The sequence below is a fragment of the Channa argus genome, chromosome 6 (assembly GCF_033026475.1).
Source record: "Channa argus isolate prfri chromosome 6, Channa argus male v1.0, whole genome shotgun sequence".
In the NCBI taxonomy this organism is placed as follows: Eukaryota; Metazoa; Chordata; class Actinopteri; order Anabantiformes; family Channidae; genus Channa; species Channa argus.
Genome location: NC_090202.1, coordinates 24471338 through 24493588, shown reverse-complemented (window position 1 = coordinate 24493588; position 22251 = coordinate 24471338). Strand labels below are relative to the sequence as shown.

General features: G+C 39.4%; 1 protein-coding gene across 5 annotated transcripts in view; it reads left to right on the top strand.

The window, feature by feature from the left end:
- cntn5 (contactin 5) overlaps positions 1 to 22251 on the top strand; it is a 91248-nt gene that overhangs the window by 56368 nt on the left and 12629 nt on the right. For 4 of the 5 annotated variants that reach the window (XM_067508446.1, XM_067508447.1, XM_067508444.1 and 1 more), the window contains 9 exons: positions 537 to 740; positions 4843 to 4945; positions 9378 to 9559; positions 11707 to 11843; positions 12013 to 12142; positions 14547 to 14691; positions 19161 to 19288; positions 19678 to 19865; positions 21032 to 21152. In XM_067508446.1, the coding sequence (XP_067364547.1) occupies positions 537 to 740; positions 4843 to 4945; positions 9378 to 9559; positions 11707 to 11843; positions 12013 to 12142; positions 14547 to 14691; positions 19161 to 19288; positions 19678 to 19865; positions 21032 to 21152 (1338 nt within the window). The remainder of the gene's footprint in view (positions 1 to 536; positions 741 to 4842; positions 4946 to 9377; positions 9560 to 11706; positions 11844 to 12012; positions 12143 to 14546; positions 14692 to 19160; positions 19289 to 19677; positions 19866 to 21031; positions 21153 to 22251) is intronic. The other variant, XM_067508445.1, reaches the window with a different exon arrangement.

Sequence of the window (22251 nt, the reverse complement as noted above, 5' to 3'; positions counted from 1 at the left end):
CTTAAAATGGTTATGTTTTTTTTTAGGTATTGAGCAGATTAACAGCGGCATCATTGCACATCATTAATGCTGTGCTGAATTATCGGTGCTTGAACGTTGCGCGTGTTCTTCGACACGTTGAAGCGTTATATCCGGCTTGGCACTGATAATACAGTATGTGGCGAACTCTACCTAGATCAAGAAAAACAATAGTGAACTTGTCAGATCAGATCACACTGAAGCCCCTCACCCTTTCATTCAGTGAGACCAGACTAACATTTCTTAGGCAAGGTTTGACGTGCATTGGCACAAACACACTGTAGTAATTCAGCTAATAGGGTAACAATTAGAGCCTGAGACCACACATTAAAGAAACCCACTGTTTTTATGAAAAAAGGGGCTTTTTCATGATAATTACAAATGTAGATCCACAGAAACACTCCATGTTTTTTTTTTAAAGCATAGGGGTACAGAGACAAATACTACATGCCTAAGTATCAGGTCACAATGGGAACAGTTTTTTTAAAAATCTGCTTGGTTTCCCTTTGCTTTTCCAGATATCATCTACAGCTGGGTGTTTAATGAGTTCCCCTCATTCGTGGCTGAGGACAGTCGGCGGTTCATCTCCCAGGACACAGGGAACTTGTACATCTCAAAGGTGCAACCCTCCGATGTGGGAAGTTACATCTGTCTGGTGAAAAACACAGTGACGAATGCAAGGGTTCTGAGCCCCCCAACACCCCTAACGCTGAAAACTGATGGTGAGCCTCTCAGGTTTATAGCTAGTCTAACACATGATAGGCCCCGATTGGTATGAATGGCCTAGTCAGACAAATCTAATGGATCTCATTAGGTAAACCACAGAGAATGTGTCACAGAGTCTAAGCTTTCCTATAAGCTCAACATACACATTTTAAGATTTCATTTTTTTTATTTTTTAAGATTTGTTACAGTGCTTCCTTGCACACGGCTTCTGGCACAGACGAAAACCTTGAAGCACATTTAATATTCTGATGGTGCATTTCTTGTATCAAGCTACGTTTGGCGAAAACTTCCAAATCAGATAGGTTAATAAAGGTGTGGCGGTGTTCTGCTTTCCACTGAGCCTCATGTCAGTTGAGGGCATTATGAATTCCATACACACCATAAATAGATAGTGAGCGTTGCTTTAACATTAGTGTGGGGAGCCTTCCTTCGTAGTGTGCTTTGGTAAAACTGGCCATCAGGGAAATCATTTTCCAGCATAAAATTAACTGAATCAATGGCTCTTGCTGTGGAAAGGGATTTCGCTCTTTTAAAAAAAGCCTCTCAGGAGCCGTGCTGTGAAGCTGTTTGTTGGATTCAGGTTTGGATTTCACCTACGGGCTTTTTACGTCGGACTACACGGAGAAACGTCCATCACTTCACACAGGTGCCTGTCATTGTCAAGGTTTCAAAGAGCCACGGAGATTATGTCCCCAGTGAGGCTGTGAAAGGGCCTCGGTGCCTCAGAACCGGGTTTGTTCCAAATGTTGTGACACAAATTTGCCTCTTTGGGATTACATCACTTCCAGCAAGATTCTCACTCTGTATTTGGTTAACCTTCTATGAAATTGTCCTCAGAGACATACATAATGCATAGCCACGCTAAAATGGTTTGTGTGTGTCATTTACCAAGATGCAAAACCCAGACAGAAGTGAATTTGGTCAATCTGCTTCATGGAACAAGAGATTGCATTGTTATTTTTTTCAGTAATGAGGGACACAAGAAAAATAACATTTTCAACATGCATATTGTGATATGTGGATATGATACATGCTCTGAAGGACGGCTCTCTTACCTACAACAGAACACGGCCAAATTAAATCTCTACAGCTGTAGGTCCATTATGCCAGAGAATGTCTTGGCATCTCTTGCTCTGCAAATCTCATGATGTTTAGCAACCTTCTATATTCTGAATATGAGACTAAAATGCTGAAAATTACTTTGGCACACCTCACAGCAGACACCCAAATGCTCCCATGCTGTGTGCACCCTCAGTCATTGGAGTCTGACCAATCAGACACTGCAATCTGTGTCTCCGTAAAAGTGAGTGATTATTACACAGTAGACAGTTCAGGCTGGATTTGTGTGCGGCTCACCACTGTCAGCTCCAACCCGGACTCCCTTAATCAAAACAAGCATCTGGGCTCCATTATACCCTGCTGGAAGCCATTGATCGCGAATTGGCAATCCACCTTGAGCAGAGCAAGGCTAAGCACTGAACTCTGCACTAATGCACTGTTTTTAAACAGTTTCAAACCGATTTACAGTTCATCTCAGAAAAAAAAATATCTTTGATTCATGTCTTTGGTGTACGGTAAATAGAAACAAGTGCAGAACAGGACTGCGGCATGGTTCTGGATCTGAGCACATTTTAAGGCATATTTTTGATAATAAAAGGGAACACCACTGGGAAATGTCTTTTAGAAATATTAAATTCGGATATTTTACATGACCTGCTAGGTCATTTGCCAAGTGATGCACACAAGGCTTAGATAAGATTTCACACCCTTTATCCTGGTTTGCCATGCACACATTCTGTATGTGAGACGTGGCTCTTTTATGCAAGTTATCTTGAATGCAGATCATTGTCAAATGGCCCATCTTTGTGTTTCAGTAGAAAGCATTATTTTTAGTTTTGACATTGTTGATAATTTTTAAAAGTATTTTAATTTAACTGGCCGAAAGGTCAGTCATTACATACAGTGACAACAAAGTTAGAGTTGTTAGTAAAATATAGCGCGTTATGAAGACCCACATTAAATATAATATATTCTATAAATAAGACTTCTGCATGTGAGAATATGATTTATACATGGGAGAATATACATCAAATGTATGCTATCAAAATTACTTATTGGACTATTGTTGTTGCTTACAGATAAGCTCTCAGCTGCTCTGCAGCACTCGTGTTATTATTGCCATAAGACATTTTCTCTCTCTCCATACTGACGGTATTATTATCAATCAATATCAGTGAAACCTAATGTTTGTGGGCACATGTCATCTCCACATTATTATTATTATTATTGAAGACCATAGGCCCACAGTCATATTGGATGTCAGCATGATTTTTACTAACCAACATATTTTTAGTGGCATACAGATCAAAACAACTCCGTTCATATACATCCTAAAGTCGTCCTAACGAAACTGTTTTTTTATTTTTATATTATCTACCTTTTTTTTTTCTGAATTTCACACGTTGTCTTGCATTAGTGCTTGAGAGGGACAGTGTTTTAATGCCGTTAGCCTGAATTTCAGTAGATTTTAGGAAAGGTATCATACCTTAAAATTGGTTCATGGGAGAACAAAGCAGAAAAGAGAAATGTAATTTTCATGTGATTAGTAAATGGAATTGGGACATAAAACACAAAGCTACACTACAAATGAAGGTCGGTAATGTTTTAGCACACCATGCCTTCAGACGTTATTCCTTTCAATTCCATCAAGTCAGGCACAGAGGCTGAATATTGTATTGAATATACTATGGCATGAGCCAATGAAATATTGCAAATTCATTATATGTGAAGGGCTGCTTTGGAGCTATAAATGTTGAGAATGAGATTGAAATTGAAAAATCCTTTGGAACAAATACCATAAAACTCCTTTTCCATACATAGTGGGCCACAATTCAATAACCCCCACTCCTTCTTTGCGACATTCATTTTATAACGTAAAAAGTGTCAGGAACACGTAGGAGGTGTAATTATGGTTTCTTAAATGTCACGCCGGTCATTTGTCTTTCAGATCTTGTATATTGCAGGTGCACCTGGCGCAGCACTGCATATGGTCCGGTATGTTTTCTATTAATTTCAGGCAGGTGCTGAGATTAGCAATGAGTCCATCAGAGGTGTTCATATTCAGTGGCGGTGTGTGCATTTAACAGTCTTCTAGAAGAAGTAGAACACTTGTTTTTTGTGGCAAAGTCCCATTTAACACGATGGATAACAGTAATTTGATCCCGGGTGAATGCGTTTTTCTTTGTTGTTCGAAATTTGCTCAATGTCATCGCACACATTGTTTTGTCAAATGGATATAAATGGTCACTTTAACATATAGATGAATAAACACAGCAAACTTGTCCTCTGGCTATGACTCAGGGGGTTTGTCATAGTGGCACTTAGCAGGACTGATAGCATGTTATCGCTTGCGTTTTCTTGCAACCTCTTTTCAAATTATAGACTGGATTACTAATTCTTGAGGACACTGCACCCATTTTCCTTTGTTTTCAATGGAGAACGTTTATTCTTATCGTCTTAATGGCTTGTTGTTGTGGCATCATGACTTTGGAGCTTTTCCTCTGCAGAATTTCGCTTAAATTCCTACTTGACTTTGACTCCATACAGTACGAGCAATACAAATGTATTAAAAAGCAAAATACCGTGTATTAAACACAGCCAGTCCTGTATGTGCTGTCCACCGTTTTTAGTGGCGTTAAAAAAATGTAATGATCAGTAGGCCTATTAATAAACAGTGAATAAAATGAAGGTGGATAGTTGAAAGATGCACCAGATGGTGTGCATAATATGCAGCCCCACACCTGTACGCTGTGATTTAATGCGCTCTGTGTGTTTTCAGACGGCTTAACATCAAGCATCTTCAGGGAAGTTAGATTTGCTGCTACATTTTTTTTTTTTTTTTTCTTAAGTTGCTGCTTACGCACTCGTAAAACATGTTCTGGGGCAAGAGGAAGGTGGCATCCCCATTATTTTTAAATCCCAATGTCCAGTCCAACGGCACACTGCGAGAAAGGATGATGATGATGGGGAGGGGTTAAGTGGCCGTTTCAGCCGTCTCGTTTCTAATGTCTGTAATTCCTCTTTCTTAACATTTTCCAGGTGTCATGGGTGAATATGAGCCCAAAATTGAAGTGCATTTCCCTACATCTGTTCTGGCTGCCAGAGGAGTCACTGTCAGGCTGGAGTGCTTTGCTTTGGGCAAGTAAGTAAACAAGAACATATTGCACAAATATAGGTAGTTGTTTATTACAGCAATATCATATTAATCACCGGGAACAATAAACTGCAGCCTATCAGCGCTCAGTTACTGAGAGATGCTCTCCATGATACTCTTTGTGTTTTTCTCTCTCCTTTAAATTACATTATTCCATTACCTGAATGGGAACCAGGCATATCTTGTCTTCAGGCAGGATGTTAAGTGAGTGTAGAGAAGTGCAGCATCGTAGCTGGGCTGTTAGATGGCATGTTGGTGCATGGGGGGAAGAGTGAATAGGGAATTCAGCCCTTGGGAGCCATGTGTTCTCATAATTGAGAGCCCTAATGTATCTATGTTTCCTGGGTGCTTTCAGGGTCTCTTACAAATGTAGCATGCCAAGGCTATGTGTATGAAAAGATGAAATTGGTAATAGTTGTCTGCCAGAAGGAAAACCCACTTTTGTCCAGAGAGAATATAATCCAAACCACTCTCCACAGCTACTAATGTGGCTTTCATGTTTCTTTCATCTTTTATGAAACTATTGCCTTTTTAATTTAAAGTAGTTCTGATGACTAAACTGCAGATAGGCTAAACCAAAAAGCAACTCACCTTTATTTGCAAAATTTTAATCGTAAATCACAACTTTAATATTTAATAGTAATATTTTATCATCTTTACACCGTTGTGTTTATAGTTATTCAGCATGAATTATTAATTGCCAAGTGAGCACTTTACTGAGGAACTAATTCAAATCTTTTTCCAAAATATATAGAGACTGCATTAGTCTCGTATGCCTTTGTTTTACCTTTCCTTTTTTTTTTTTGGATGCTTGCAGAACAGACAAACAGCTTGAGTCCTTGCCCTGTGCTTCCCTCATTGAAGTAATTTGTGCACGATGGCTTTCAGTCAGACAGTGATCCCAGTGACTTACCCTTTTACGTAGAGATGAATGATTTATCAATGCACCCTATTAAGAAATGCCAGTCTTTATATAGCACTGAAAATGGAGTTAAAATGGGTTTTGTTCTCCTGTTGATCAATATGTATGATGGCACCACTAGCTAAGATGGGACAGAAAAGCTCTTTGTATGTGAATGCCAAAGCTCCTTGATGTAATTGTCTGTTGTGATATTTGCCAGTGACAGTACTTTGTGGGCCACAGTCAAGGGCAAAGAGAACAATGAGACAATAAATACGAAAGAGAGAACAATAACAACGCCGTCCTTCTTAACGTAAAAGAAATTTGCATTCTAATCACATTGCAATGCTATTTTTAACCAATGTCTCCAAGACTGGTTATTATGAGTTTGTAACCTGTATTTTTAAGTAAGTAGATTCTTTGTCAGATGATAACTTTTCACTATTGTGGATTAGCACTGTGCTGCTGATTTGTGAAGATTTTTTTTTTCTCATATACATAAACATATGCATGCATAAAAAGATAAATTGTATCAAGTACAACTTTGGCTTGTAAAAGGGCATCATTAGCACTTTTCTAGAGGATGCATCAGCCCTTTTAGGCGAACATGACTTGTATTCAAACTAATTACGTGTGGCACAACAAGGCTCACCGGTAGCAGCATTTTCATGGATACAGCACGAGAGCCTGTCAATAGACCTGGACCGAAGTTACTTTAGAAGCAATTAGTGTGTTCTTTCTGCCACTGCATTTGCAAACCAAATATCCCATTGAGTTCAAAACAAAATGTGGCACTGGTCACTGTCATCATAGGAGCCACTACTTTGCCAGTTTGTCTGGCTTCCAGTAAATGGAAAACCTGTAGAAAACATTTGCAGTTTCTAACAGTTGATATTTAAAAACCGTTTGGCCGTATAGCATAATGAAATCAAACGTTTGTGGTTGTTCTGGTCACCGACTCGATGTATGATCACATTTATACAGAGACAGTATTATGATTTATAAGAATCTCAAATAGAGCAGTGCTATTAGTAGCGTTCATTTGAAGGGATATTGGAGCTTGAAGTTCATTGTAGTTCAAAATGCCTTGTACATTTGATTGGTGACACATTCTCCCACTCATTTCCACTTAAAATATAATATGTGGCATGTGATGGATCCTTTCATCCAAATTGCCTCAGAGTAGTTGATATACTTTTAGTTTCAGAGACCTCATAGGGACCCAAACTCTTGAAACCCTTGCAGTTACTTTTCTCATTGAGCTACTCGGGACCATAAGGACCAGATTGCCAGCAGCAACGGAAAGTGCCTCTTAGTGACAACACATTTTATGCTCTTGGTGCTTTGGTTAATGCTTTTGAAAGATGGCTATTTTGCTCAGATCAAACTGCTAAAATGTGTTGCAGGTACATTTTTCCCTTTTTTTTTTTAAATACTGTGAAATTTTCCTAAAAGCAACCAAGAAATATAGAGCTCAGCAAATGAGCGAAATGGTAGCATCATATCGGGAGCTTAATGATCTAAAGCAAACTATTTTGCCACTATGTATTTAGATATTAGATTTAATTTGGAACCTTTATTGTGGCATAAGTCCAGATGAGGGCACAGCAATTGTGTGGAATTCTAATTAAGATGTAATCTACAGAGCATGCCTATGGGCACTTTCTTAAATTGAAAACTGTAATAACTTGCATAAATTCCAGTGTACAACACATTCCCAATGTGAGGACATAAAATAGCCCGTTCGAACGCTTTGATGAAAGGGAAAAAAGAATGACCTGTGCTTCAGAGTTCAGGAGTTTACGCCAACAGTCTCATACAGACATTGACAGTCCCGAGGTTCTTGTTGCTAAACTGAGTGAGCCTCTCCCTCTGCCCGCCCCCGGCCCTGTGAACATGACAAGCTTGGTGCTCATTATTCAGCCTCCAAACAGGAATCCTGCTATGGACGGAAGATTCACTCTCATGTTCTAGCTCCTCAAGGTCTCTATAGATTTGTTCTGATATCCAGCTTGTTGAGATTTTAGGTCTCTAGCAAAATTCTCCGTTCATAATACTGCATGAGGTGCTCGGTATGAAGTGCTTCTTAGCAACTACATACCATTAATGAGTATTGATAGGATTTTTGTGTCTGTTGTTAGTGTGTGTTCAGGGTTGGAGAAACACACTGCATTGCAATGTAACTGCCAAGTATTAACATAATGTATTAATGTTAACAAATATGTTTGGGCCTCTGAGACACAAAACTTTTTTTTTTTTTTCCATGTCAGGCCCCAGATTTTGCCTGTGGTGTTCATATTTAACAAACTATTACACTATGCAGTATTTTTCGGTTTATTTTGTGTACATCACTTTGACAACTTAACATAACTCAATTCTCCATTGACTGGACCTGAATTATAAAGTATAAATACTGTGACTATCGATGACTGTGTGCGTATTATACATTATCATATGTTGTATGATTATGTCTAAGGTGTAATATTAATTAATGTTAAGATATTTTTAACCTTTGCTCAGGACTAATTTTGGTAGTGAGTTAGCAGCTCCAACTTACAAAGTTAAGGACAATATTTAAACCAATAGTCTACAAAACACGGGATACAAAAAGTCCAAAAATAGAAAAAAAAAGACACTGCGAAATAAAGCTTTATTTAATACAAAACATGTTCTGAATTCTAATTTGAGTCCGTTGCAGCCGAGAGCACTTCAGTGTCCTTGTGAATTTATAGCAGATAAAAAAGCTCAGGGATGTAACATTTCCATCTTGGTTAAATGATTGATGGGTTCACTGGAGGTTTGTATGGTGTCACATTTCCATCTTTCAGAGACCTGTCAAATCTAGTTGTCATACTAGAGCACCACTGATACTGACTGCATAGCAAGACATTCTCTCGCTGCATGTGCAAGTCATCTGTCTTAAAGATCTATAGAGCAACCCATGAATAAACAGGGATAGAGGAGACTGCTCGTACACTAATCATAAAAATCCCTTTGCCGTTTTGAATATTGTCCCTGTTCCTCTGAAACACAGTGTGTAATCGGTGGGTCGTCTTAAATGATCAATAGGTCAACTATTCATGTCATTGATTATTAGGTACACATCAAGGCGTGTCAGTACATAATTGCAATTGACTTATTTAGGGGATCTGTAAGCTCGTTTGTGTGCATTTCCTATATTGAGTCATAATTAATTAGCATATTTAAAATATTATTACATATATTATAATGTTTATAAGTAAATATTTTATAATTAATCTTGTAACGAAAAGGTTGAAGAAAATCATTGCCAATACATCACAAATGGCCTGTTTTTTTGTTTTTTTTCTGATGGTCCAAAACTCAGGTAGCTTCGTTAATTAATAAATTCATGGAGCATTAAGAATGAGCCTTCAGTGTCCTCGTGCACAAATTATGTAGCAGTTTATGGTTTGTGCCTCCTTGGACCAGGCCGTATACTGTAAATACTGCCTTCTTTTCCGTCCTGTGCACTGTGATTCTACTCTTCTGTGTTTGCAGTCCAGTGCCAACAATCACATGGAGGAAGATAAATGGCAACATCCCCAAGAAGGCAAGACTTCGCAAGTCCCAGGCAGTGTTGGAGATTCCCAACATTCAGCTGGAGGACTCAGGGACTTATGAATGTAAAGCTGAGAATCCAAGGGGGGGCACTGCTTTCAAAGGACATCTGCAGGTCTACAGTGAGTCAGAACCTCTTCTTTGTCCAGCTGCCTTTTAATATTTTACTTTTGTGCAGCCATCATACATTTTGCAGTACAAGTAGTGCACATGTATTGATGTGTTGTATGTCAAGATAGGATTCCAGGCAGGTAAGAACAACTGTTCATCACCTCAACAAATGATCTGTTGGTGAGAGAAGTTTGTGTCTCAGGATAATTTAACTGTCAGGTGTGTGTTGCTTCAGGCAGCTATTTGTCTGCTTAGTGCAAGTTTAACTTTACAACATATGTTTGTTCTTTGGTTCTTTTTTCAGTGGTTTTTACATATTCGTGGCTTTGGGCACCTATATGCGATTATTTTTGTCGCTTTTAAAATATAATTCTCAGTTAACAGATTGTGATGATATTTTCAAATGAAATAGCCCATTCATTTAAACATACAGGCAGTAATTAGGGCCAAAGCTTATATTACAGACATTTGAATGTTCTCAGCTCACTTTTGATGCAGGTACATGCTGTAATTGCTTGTTTTACCAAATGTAGTCTTATACCCAAAAGAGCAACCCAGAAAAACAAAAGGCAATTGTTATGTAAATCAATAACTATTAAATCTGCGTTTTCATTATGTGCAGTGATAACATATCAGGTTCAGGATGGACCACGGTCAAGGACATTGTTCAGTTTTCTAACCTGTGTTAGTAAGCTTGTTTAATTACTGCCCTTGCCCACGATCATAAACTTATCCACGAGGGTACATGTCCCCCATTCCTCTCTGTCTGTGTCGTGTGCACGGGACCAGAGACCAGATAATGGACTGCCTCAGCCTTGGTAAGACACGCTTTCAAGGCTCTGCCCTTCTTGGCAGCCTCCATTCTGTTGACATCACAAGGAGAATAGGGAGCCTAATTTGTAGCAGCCTCACGCTAAACGTAATTTACACAGGTCAGCTGCTAGTTTGAACTTTTATTGTGAGGAAGACCTCTCTGACCATAATCATTCAATCAAACCACGCAAAAAAGGTATTCTAGTGAAGGCGCCATATGCAAAGAATAGCAAAGGACGTGTTTGGCATGTAGCTGAAAGAAAGCAGCTTAGTGGTGATGTTGCTTCCTTTCTGCACAGACTGTACAAAAAATGGCAGAGTGTATCATAGACAACAATGGATGACATTTTTTGTTAATTACTTGTTTTTATTTTTCCTTCATTTTTTGAAATTGTTATTTACAAATTTACTCCTATCACCATTAGCATTTACAAGTATTTGAGCCTGAAGGCCTGTTGCAGCAACAAAACACAAATAAAGGAGATTTAAAATACTAATTATATCACTGACGAAATAATTCAGATGCAATAAAAAGTGCATTCTGTACATTTACAAGAGCTAATAAATGCAGAGTCATAGTGTATAAGCCTGTAGATGGAGAGTATGAGATGGAAAGATTGTACACAGAGGCAGTACAGTGTTGAGTTGTTTTGCAGTTGAACAGGAACTATGGATGCAGCTTTATAAAAACAACCAAGGAGGATTTAAAAAAAAAAAAAAAAAAAGAACTTATGGTGCTCCCAGGAAAGGCAGTTGTCTATGTTACCACGCTCCATGGACAAGCTTTATTCTCCTTCCACTATATAGTGGAAGGAGAATAAAGCTTGTAACCACGATAAACATGAATGGGATCCATGTTTGGGGAGGAGAGGATGCCTCCTCTTTTTGCACAGCAGTCTCCACCATCCCAGATTGTGTCTTCATCTTTTTTTTAAGGTTTGGTTATGTCACTAAGTATGTGTTTCACTGCGGGTTCTTGTTACGCTTGACTAAAGACATGCTGGTTGTAGACCTCAAGGGAAACACTGTGAACTCATTCATTTAGTTTCTGACCTTAACTCTGAATATTGTTTCATGAAACTAGTTCATTTAATTCAAGTCCAAATCATGAACTCTCAGCCATTTCTATGATAGGAAACAACTACTTTGGTCTACAAATACTGTGGTCCTAGAGAGGAGTTCTAGGCATCTCATTAGAAAAGATATGTTTTCTTTCAATTCCAGATAAATTAAAAAGGAAGATGTCCTATTACATACTGTGTGAAAGTAAAGTAACTTGTGCCTTATGGGTCTTTCAAGGGTATATTACTCATTCTTAAATCATTATTTTTTTTTTATCTTCAAGCCCTTCCTCAGTGGGTCAGAATGATTAATGATACTCAGATGGATAGTGGAGAGAAACTCCAATGGGAGTGCAAAGCCACAGGGAGACCCCGGCCCACCTATCGCTGGCTTCGTAATGGTTTGCCCTTGACCTCCCAGGTACCTATCTTTCCACACAGTACCTTCTTCTTTTGCTGGCTGTACCAGGAAACGTATGAATTATTCCAATGCAACTACACTTGCTATTTGCAGCATTATGATGTATAGCAGCTCTGATTTGCCCTTTTACTTTTGTATTTTTTTTTTTTTTTTTTTCATTTTGTTACAGGGTCGAGTTGAAATAGTGAATGGAGAACTGACCAATCACAAAGTGCAGCAGACTGACTCAGGAATGTACCAGTGTGTTGCAGAAAATAAATATGGAGCCATCTACTCTAATGCTGAATTGAAGATTTTAGGTAGTTACTCATGCGTTTTTTTTTTAATTAAAAGGTTGCTTATATGTGTACCCCCCCCCCCCCCCCCCCCCCCCCCCCCCCCCCCCCCCCCCCCCCCCCCCAAGCCTATTCTTTGACGGGCTGCAAAGACTGAAATTGCAGACCAAGTATTGGCATCTGAATAAGGTACCGGATGATGGGTAAGAGAGATGGAAATGCAGGCGGGGGACGCTGAACTGTGAGATATGCTGATTGCCAATCAACGGCCCCTGATTTAACCCAGGGAGTGGACGGCACAAATAAAAGAAAGACCCTTACGGCTGTATTCTCTGAGGTTTCTGCGAGCATCAAGTTGAGAGGAGTCTTGAAGTCATTCTTGAGTTATTCTGAGAAAGATGGAAAGCAATGACTTGTACTTATAGATTTACACTGATGGGAGCAAACACTTGAAGAAAGACATTAGTGGTTTCTTTGATGGAGTTAAATGACTCCATTAGCTCCTTAATTCTGTTCTACCGTTTGTCATTAAAACACGGGCTACATCACAATGCTCATTACTCAGAAAAACCAGAGCGTTACTTCGGACGTGGCCTCACCTTATCAGCTATTTGTTAGTCATGCTTTGCTATTATTATTTAATATTTAGTTATGGTTATCAATAATTGTTGTACAACTAATAGTATATGTGTCCCTGCAAGACCAGCATACAATGTACTCGGAAATGAAGGACATTAAAAAGCCAAGGAAACAGTTCTTCAGCCCCAAAGGCTTCAGGCTCTAAACATAGCAGTCATACTGAATGCCTGTCCACTGTTCTGTGTTGATGCACTATTTTCTCCTTGTCATCTTCTATACTGGGACACATCTGGTGACACCCATTCCCCTTTTGTGTTTCCTCGAGGGACAGTTTGATTTACTGTCTGCGTGGCGTGCCCTTTTTTGAAGGGGAATCTCTGGCATTTTGAAAATCATATTGCAAAGTTTTTTGTTTTTTTTTTGGTCCTTTTGCACTAGCTAATGGGTTTTCCTCTAAACCATAATCTTAAAATTGAGTGTGAGCCCACCACTGCTTAGCTGATTTAAATTCACGGTGTTGTCTCCAAGCGTCCGAAGGTTCACATTTTAATAAGCTTTATCTGCACTGACGAAGAGGTGCTGTTCCCTTCCTTAGAGTCACCGTTACAGTGATGATATTCGGGAGCTGGTGATGAATGTTTTCATAACTATACCCCCTAGGCGTCTCTTCCCAGTGACCTGTGCTCTGTAGAGATGTCCACAAGCAAACACTATCAGGACAGATTACATGGCTAACAACAGCCTGCAGATGAGCGATCACTGGAGGCTGCATGGGGCAGCGACTGCCCTCGTGCTTGTGATCTTGTCCCAGATCCAGCTCTTCTGGGAGGGTAGCGGGTGAAGCAATAAGGGTAGTGCTGCCACCAGCTGCAGGCCTGCTCTTATTTTGATTAAAACAAATACACACAGCAACTGTTCTGTTTTCTGCCTGTTTTGCTGTCTAGAGGGACCTCTGCCATTCAGACAACTACTCAGGCTCAAAGACACAAGTGTTACAGGGAGAGGGGTCAGCCTGCAGCTACAGATGGGATTGAATTGTCATTGTGTATAATGTCACCTATAAAACATCATTCAGAATTTGAATAATCGCTCTTGACAAAGCCTCGCAGCCTGTAGATGGCCTTGATGTGTAATACAATTCTAAACCCGTACCACATCGACTTAAGTGGCTAAAGCCTTATTTAGAGTAGAACTGCTTAATTTGCTCTCTTGGGCGAGCCGTAATTGTTAACAGCGTTTGTATCATGTATTTACTCTTCACTCGGGCAGGCCTAGTTAAAAATAATTTAAAATAATTTCCATAAAAATGCAAATTATCCAGCAATTTCATTATTATTATTATTCTGATGACAGATATTTAGTAATTAGCAAAAACCAACTAAGTGCATATTTATGTGATCATGGTGCATACTGAATAAGCAAAGAAAAGTCAAAGTAGGGTGCATTATTTAATATACACACTAAAGCAAAAATCCAGTCCCTTCTTTTTAAAAGAACTTAGTAGTTTGATCATGCAGTGTTTAAAATCAGCATGTATCAATCTAAACTCTCTTGCATTTTTTTTACATAATAACTACACTCAAATGTCACGCCTGAAGTGCCTGAATCATTATGTCTATAATTACATTACATTTTACCAAGCATACAGGTAATAAAAATGGTATTAAGGTGTTTTTTTTTTTTTTTGATCTTTAGTGGGCAGAAAGTTTCCTAAACAAATTAAACAATTTTTTCTTCAGTAGGAGGCTTAGAGTACAGTTAGCAAGGTTACTACATTTGCCTACAGTACAGTGTGTTGACCTAACTGCACTAAAATGAACTAAAATGTTCTCGTGTCTGTCATGCACAGCATCTGCCCCCGTGTTTATTCCTAATCCCATACGGGTCATTGCCACACTTGGAAAAGATGTATCGCTGGAATGCAAACCCAGAGCATCACCCAAGCCCCGGATAACATGGAAGAGAGGTGACAGGAGGATACAGCCAAATAAAAGGTACAGTAGCTCCAAAGAAGTGTGATGTTTCAATCTCAAGTACAATTAGGTTTTTAAATACTGGATATCTCATTTTGTAAGTATAATTTATATGCAGCTTGCAAACGCACTAAAGCTGACAGGGATACAGTGATCTGCTCAAGGGCACTTTACCCACACAGGTGTTTGCTATACAAAGGTTCCTTGGTCCAAATGCTAAGGTCATCACGTCAAAACTTGGTCCAGCCATTTTCTTTTTTTAACCTTTTAATAACTAGTTGTGCTACACATTGTGACACAGTTCCAATGAAAGAATATTTGCACATAAAATACGCAGATGTACCCAGATATAATTACTTGGTGGGGCGGCTGTAGCTCAGTAGGGAAAGGCAGTTGTCCATGGACCACAGGGTCAGTGGTTTGATTCCTGGCCCTGGCTATATGTATATAGATATATATATAATTTTTTTTAAATTTTTTTTTTAAAGCAAGAAATCTGTCCTTAAAAAAACAAAACAAAACAAAAAAAACAGGATCTATTTTTGCCATGAAGTATCATTGATCTGTCTTGAGACCTTTATTGGGCAACTGACATAGCAATTTGTTGGTGGGTATTTTTCAGCGTTTAAAATAAATCCCCCAAATTTTAGACTTTGAACAAGGTTTACATTTGCTTTTATTGTTTGGGATATATCATGTACATTTTCTTTGAAGACTGTGGCAGATTTACTGGGGCTCTTTGTCATAAATGGTGTCAGATTGTTCCCCAGCACAGTTCAGAAAATTAAATATTATGAGAGAAAGTTAATTGGCCTGTAAAATATGTATGAAGTCATGAAAAGTTTGTCTCCCTCAGTATCTCTGTATTGTTTTTCATAGTTTCATGCCATAGATTCCAGTGCTATCATCTCACCTCAGGCCTTTGAGGAACTGTATACATGTCTTGTTGTAGCAAATCACAGTTTCATTACTGTAACTGAAATTAAGTGTCACTGCTAAAATGAAACACCTTAGGTACTGGAAAAGCTCCGGAGACTCGTCCTCAACCCCACCCCCTTCTCAGGGATGCTGACAATTTAGACTGTACAATTGCATTTGGAATTCGCATGCAGTTTGATGCATCATCTTTTATGAGAAATGTCTCTGTGTTGCACCTAGAGGGTGCTGAGCAGGGTGAAGGTCCATCAATCAAACTGAGCGACACAACTGAAATTATCAGTCACTGCTGAGCATCCTAAGTTTTGAGTGGGAGAATGGGACCTTTGTTTATCAGCCAAGATTCAGCAGTCTGTTCGACAGCCTCGCAGCAAGGGCAGCCAGTTGATAATCGGATCCTCAGTGTGTCGCTCCTTCAAACAGGCAGCAACAAACCTTCACGTCTCTAACAGGTGAATGGAAGCAGTGTATTCAGGAATTAGTTTAACATGGTAATTTCGGAGGTTGGTGCAAATGTGCAAAATATTTCATTTTCCATTAAAAGAAAAATGGTCCTCATAGGTAATTGGGGCTGTCTGCTTTCTGTGAAAGAGCTGGCTCAGTGGAACTGATGGATGGGGATAAGTTAGTGTGCGTGTTGCCCTAAAATGGTGATTAATGACCCTGACTAGTCGAGATCTGATAAAGCCTTTGAGGTATTTGTCAAACCCTTGAAAATCTATTTTTCAGTGTTGTTGTCCTATACCACAGGGAGATTCATATGTTTTTGAACACCTTGATGTAGTTTTTATCTGACTTCAGATAGAGTCATGTCTTAAGAGAGCAGAAAATTGTTCACAAAAATATTGGCAGAGCAGTTACTTAATCTCCCCCAGAGTGTTTTATCATTCACTGCTAAGTGCTGGCGTTGTACAGTGTGTTGTATGTAGAGTATGTGGTTCATTTTCTTCTTAACCTTCTTAATCTTGTGTGTTTTCAAGGCAGTTTAGTTGCAGCCTAACGGTTCTGTAGTGAATTAATAAACGGGATAACACTGCATGTAGGATGGGGTCACTTCTTAGCCGGGGATCAACCTTGTGGAAGGGTGATTCCTATCTGGCAAAAAGTCGAAATAAACAAGAGGAGCCGTACACTTTCAGGTCCGGGCCAGGGTGACGACTCCTGAAAGGATTTTCTGCACTTTACCTATAGCAGAGTAAAGAGTTTACAGATGGAGAGACGGTCTGTTCTTGGAAGAACAGGGGAGGAATCGAATGAGCTTCACGTTTATCTGGCATTGACAGCTGTGCTGACTTAATGAAGGTTTATAATTAACATGGATTTCCGCTAATGTTTAGGGCCTTTGTCTCTTAAATAGAAGGTATTAATCCCATTAGTTCAAAAGTACGTAGCAGACTCGAGTGAAACACAGAGTTTTTTGTTTTTTAAAATTTTTAAGACAGCACTGTAGGGGCACAGTTTCTCTTTTTCTAAACATTTTGAGAGGTTTTGAATTAGTGTTTGGGTCACTGATTTTATACAGTATGTTGATATTGAGCACTTTTTAGCATTCTATTTAATTTCACATCGAAAAATTTTTTTCACGTTGAAAATAATCTGCATTTCCAGATGATACATGTTTACTGCGATCCTCTGTTTTCTTTATATTTCCTAAGGTTGCCCAGATTTGCATATTCTGTATACCCAACACTTCCTATCTTGTCCTTTCTGCCTCAGTGTCCTTGTCGGATGTGAATTTCCTCCTTAATTTGAAAAATGTCTCCTGGCTTCAGATTGCTCCTGAAATGTCTGTGTGGCAAGATTTTGTCATGCCTTCATGAGTTCCTCTTCACCAATTTCCATCACCTTGCCCGTAATGAAACAGCTTAGTGCTGTAAAAATAGATGCCAAATAATATGAATTCAGTTCAAAGCGAAGAATATCCCCCCTCTACCAGTCATTTGATTGTTTGATTTTGGAATAAAATAGATTTTCTAATAAACGTTACTATGTAAATGCCCCTCCCCACCCCTGTACTGTATCTTGACCACCTTGATCATCCAACCATCACCTGTAACCACTTATCCTGTTCAGGGTGGCAGGGGGGGGGAGGGCTGGAGCCTATGGCAGCTGTCATTGGGGCGAGAGGTGGGGTACACCCTGAGCAGGTCTCCAATATCCACACCTGTGGGCAATTTAACCTAACACGCATGTCTTTGGACTGTGGGAGGAAACCGGCACAAGTGCGGGGAAAACTTTCAAACTCCCCACAAGAAGGACGCAGCTGGCTGGTGGATTTGAACCGGGGACCTCATAGCTACGAGGCAGCAGCACTAACCGATCTACCACCGTGCTGCTGGCCCCCGTTTTGATTAATGTTATTATAATTTAATCAAATTAGTTTTGGCTGGACACTCAGTGGAGGGCAGTGCGTCAACATATTCCAACATTCTATACATTTACATGAGTCCAGCTCCGTGGGCATATGCTCACACACCTGCTTAGGATGTTGTTGGAAACAGCTACATCCTACACTACATGATATCAAAGCCCTTACTGTAATTCTCCAGCTGTTATTTACAAGTCAGAGTGAAATGTTAATTCCATATTGCTAGTGTCCTTCAGATGGATAAGGGGCTGCTTTTCAATGGACACGTGGTGTTGTTTTTTTTCTCTGTGTTACACTTGTGTTTCCCAGGAGGACAGCTCACTGATGCACATCTTGGCAGCTTTTGCTTTACATTCAATGAATGCGGCAATATTTACTGTAGGTTTTGTCAGGTGGATACAATCTGCATACGATGCATCCACCATTTACTTTTGACACAGGGAAATATTGATGGAGAGGAACAAACCATAATAATATCTTGCTGTGTAATTTTCTCCGCAGCTTTGGTTTTCAAACTCTCCTTTAATGAATTTCAAATGATACTGTGCTTAAGTCGACTCAACAGCCTATTATGTTCTTTCAAAGACACGAAATTAGATATAGTGCATCATCGCACATAGATGGAAAGAGATGCTGTGTTTCTTTGTTCTTCACATCAGTACTTTGATGTCACCTTTTTTTCTTGTTGTGAAAAGTCCCCGTTACCTTAATCTGTATCTTTAATGGCATCAGTGTTTTAATCCTGTTCAAGATAGGGCTACTTAGTGGTATCTGCAAAACAGATTCATTAACACATTTAGATTGTTGATTGATCTTCACTGGAAAGGATTCATTTACACGTTTCTTTGTTGAATGTTTCGCAACGCATTTAAGCGCCGACCTCTCGACCTCTCGTCCCTCAGTTCTATGAACCTTTTTTTTTTTTTAGCACAACCTGCTATAAAACCTTTAGCTCCTGTGGCGATAACTTATAATTGTACATGCCAGGAGTTGTAGTGGATGTTTATTTCTGGTGGATTTGAGCAGTTTGTTTTAACTTTTCTCTTCTCACCCCATGTGAATATTGCTATTCCTGTAACAACATACAACCACAAACATATAACCTTATGCTTGAACTTGCAGTCCAACCAGTCATACATGAATTTTTTTTCTCATACCCATATTGATTTTTTTTTTTTTCTCACAGAATTATGTTGTTACGGAACAACACTCTGAGAATTGTTAACTCCAGTCGAGCGGATGAGGGGAACTATGTGTGCCGGGCAGAGAATCAGTTGGGCTCAGCAGAACTGACTGCTATGCTGTGGGTAAAAGGTAAGTGATGCCCTGGGGGCCTTTATTTTCTGCCAAATTAGCCCGAGTCGGCCACCAGTAAACAGTCCTCAACGTCATTTTCCTCCCCCCGCCTTTGCTCGGGTGCCAGGAAATTTATTGTGCTTGCTTAACCTTGAACCAAGGGATCTCACATTCAAGAATCATATTACAGTACAAAGAGACACTAAACAATCCAGAGACCTCTGTGTCATACAGTAGATGGGATGAACACAGTCCATATTATAGCTAAGCAGGATATTTATTTGAAAAGGTGAGTTAGGGCTTGGTTCTCATGACTGCTCAAGCGGTGATGTCACAGTCAGATGCATGTGCTTGACACTAGTTTCGGGTTAGCCTGAGGTGACATTGTAGCAGCTTTGTGCTTCCAGAGGCCATGCGTGTGGAGCTTAGCCCGGCAAGAGTGGAGGTGACTGTGGGGGAGAGCGTGGTGCTGAGCTGCAAGGCGACACACGACACGTCGCTGGACGTGGCTTTCCAGTGGTTCTTCAACCAGAAGCCAATCAACTTTCAGCAGGATGGCGGCCACTTTGAATACATCCAAACAGTAAGAGCAAGAGTAAGAGCAATCAAAAACGTAGTTATGTTTGAATCTATCTGTAGTAAGAATGTTCCAGTTAAGGTCAGACACTCCCACGTGTCATGCATTGAATCGCACATTCACAATTATAAATATAAAACTAAACTCTGTTGTTTTGAATGGCATTTTTAAAAATCTATCCTTTAGTGAAAATGAAAACAAATAGAGACTGACTCACACTGACTGTGAAAGCTAATAATGGTTTAATCAGGGTCAGCAATAATTTAGAATGTGAAATAGGAAGGAAACAATAGACAAAATACAGAATATTCAATCGTGACATAATGAATGGGATTTATTCTGTTATTGCATTTGTTGACATGTAACATCTTTCTCTTCAGATTCTGGCTTTTGTTAAAACAGGGTCACAAATCCATTATTGTGACCCTATTGTTTTGCAAACAACAGTTTTCAAAACAAAAACGTTTTATTCTATTTTTTTATGCATTACAAGTTGCATTTTGTTTCCCTGCTTAACCGTAGTGGGTGTATTGGGAATTATGTTCTTAGCACAATATAAAAATAATGCAGTCTTCATTCTGCATTGTGCTCCTTGATTAGGGATATGCCACATTAGCTGTTTCATAGGACTTGTCTAAGGTAAACAGATGATCAGAAATTTCCACGTGGGATTTAATATGCATGTAAATCGATATGTACTTTAAAAAAAACAAAACAAACAGAGACATAACATTAAGACGGAAACCATTTTAAAAAAGGACAAGAGTGTCCTCTTTATATCACCTTTTCCTTATCAACAGTGGATGTTAAAATCACATCTATCCCAATGTGTTCTCTGCTACTACACGTGCTCTGGAGAAAAAAAGTATTTGCAGTGACAATCCTTTACGGGCACAACAGATTCCTGGCTGATGCATGGTGTGTAATTTTAATCAGGTTCTGTGCTAAACAGCTGCCTGTAGACCTTGAATTATTCCCAGACTAGCCTTAGGCATTTCTCATTTTAACATAGAAAAAATACGGCCAGCTGAAGAATGTAGCATGCAAGCACCTGAATTAAACACAAATCTCTCAAGCCACATGAGCCTCTACAAGACATAAAGCAAGCAGCCCTTTCCATGTCAAGTGCATTTAGGCTTGCTTAATACCCAACCTTTTTATTTTTTCCCCCTTTGCAATTGCAGCAGTCATCAACGGTGGATCTGATGATCAGGAGCATTTTGTTAAAGCATGCTGGGAAGTATGGGTGCCGGGCTCAGACCAGTGCCGACACGGTATTTGCAGAGGCTGAACTTCTTGTGCGAGGTAAGATTTGTATTTGTCGGTGCACCAGTAGTGTCTTGCTGAAAAATTGATGTTTTCTCATATCAGGTTATTCTTAGAAAGTGTAGTCCAGGATGCTACGAGGGACGGTTTCGGGGTGACTGGGAGTGATCATTCAAAAAGCCAGAATGGCCTCAATGTACATATGGACACATCAGTATTGCCTTAAGGCAGAATCTTCTGTCTCAAAATGCTGCGAAAAGACGTTGAGGAGTTACAAAAAAAATGATTCCCCAATTTGTTACCAGGGCCGCAGATCTGGGAAGCTGGTTAATTAGATCACTCATTAGAAATTTGCTCCTGGTAAAGGCAATTAGGCATTGACTATTTTCACATTATTGCCCCCTTTTGACCATCTTGCCTAATGTTTTTATGGTCACTGTGAGTGCTGCTGGACAGACGGTCTGTCTGCATGAACACGTTTAATATGCACTGTTAAACAGACTGGATGAAATGTGTGGCGATCAGATTCTGTGGCAGTTTTGGAATGTTGCTGATAATCTAATGCAACAATTATCATCCAAGGACCATTTCATTTTTTATCTCTTGTAAGGCTGTGATTCCCTCATTTAGACTGTGAGACACTATCCATTCCCTATAACCTGAGGAGAGGTTTTTCTAAGATGTCAGGAAAAAATATTTGATGAATAGCCATCCAACCAAATTGAATTGAACTTGGTTTTGCTTAATGATTATATAAACTGTAGTTGAGCAATATTATTCTGTGAACATATGTAAAATGGGTAGATATGGGGTTGGTGTAATTTAATGTGATTTTGAGAGAGAGAGAGACAGAAACGGAGAGAGAGAGACATGAGACAATGTTTGTACATAATATTGTGACAGCGACTTTGGCCCCATTCCCCATCACTATGGTATTTAATGATTGTCATTTAATATTAAGCAGCAATACAGAGGCTGTGATGGTGCTGAGGACGACGTTCCTGCTGTGACCAAAACATAAAAAATGAAAAAAAAAATAATGCATCTTTACTTCTCAAAATGCAAATGCATCATTTAGTGCAACATTCTAATGGGCACTTTTTTGGGGGCACAGAACGATGGTTTTCATTGAGCCTAC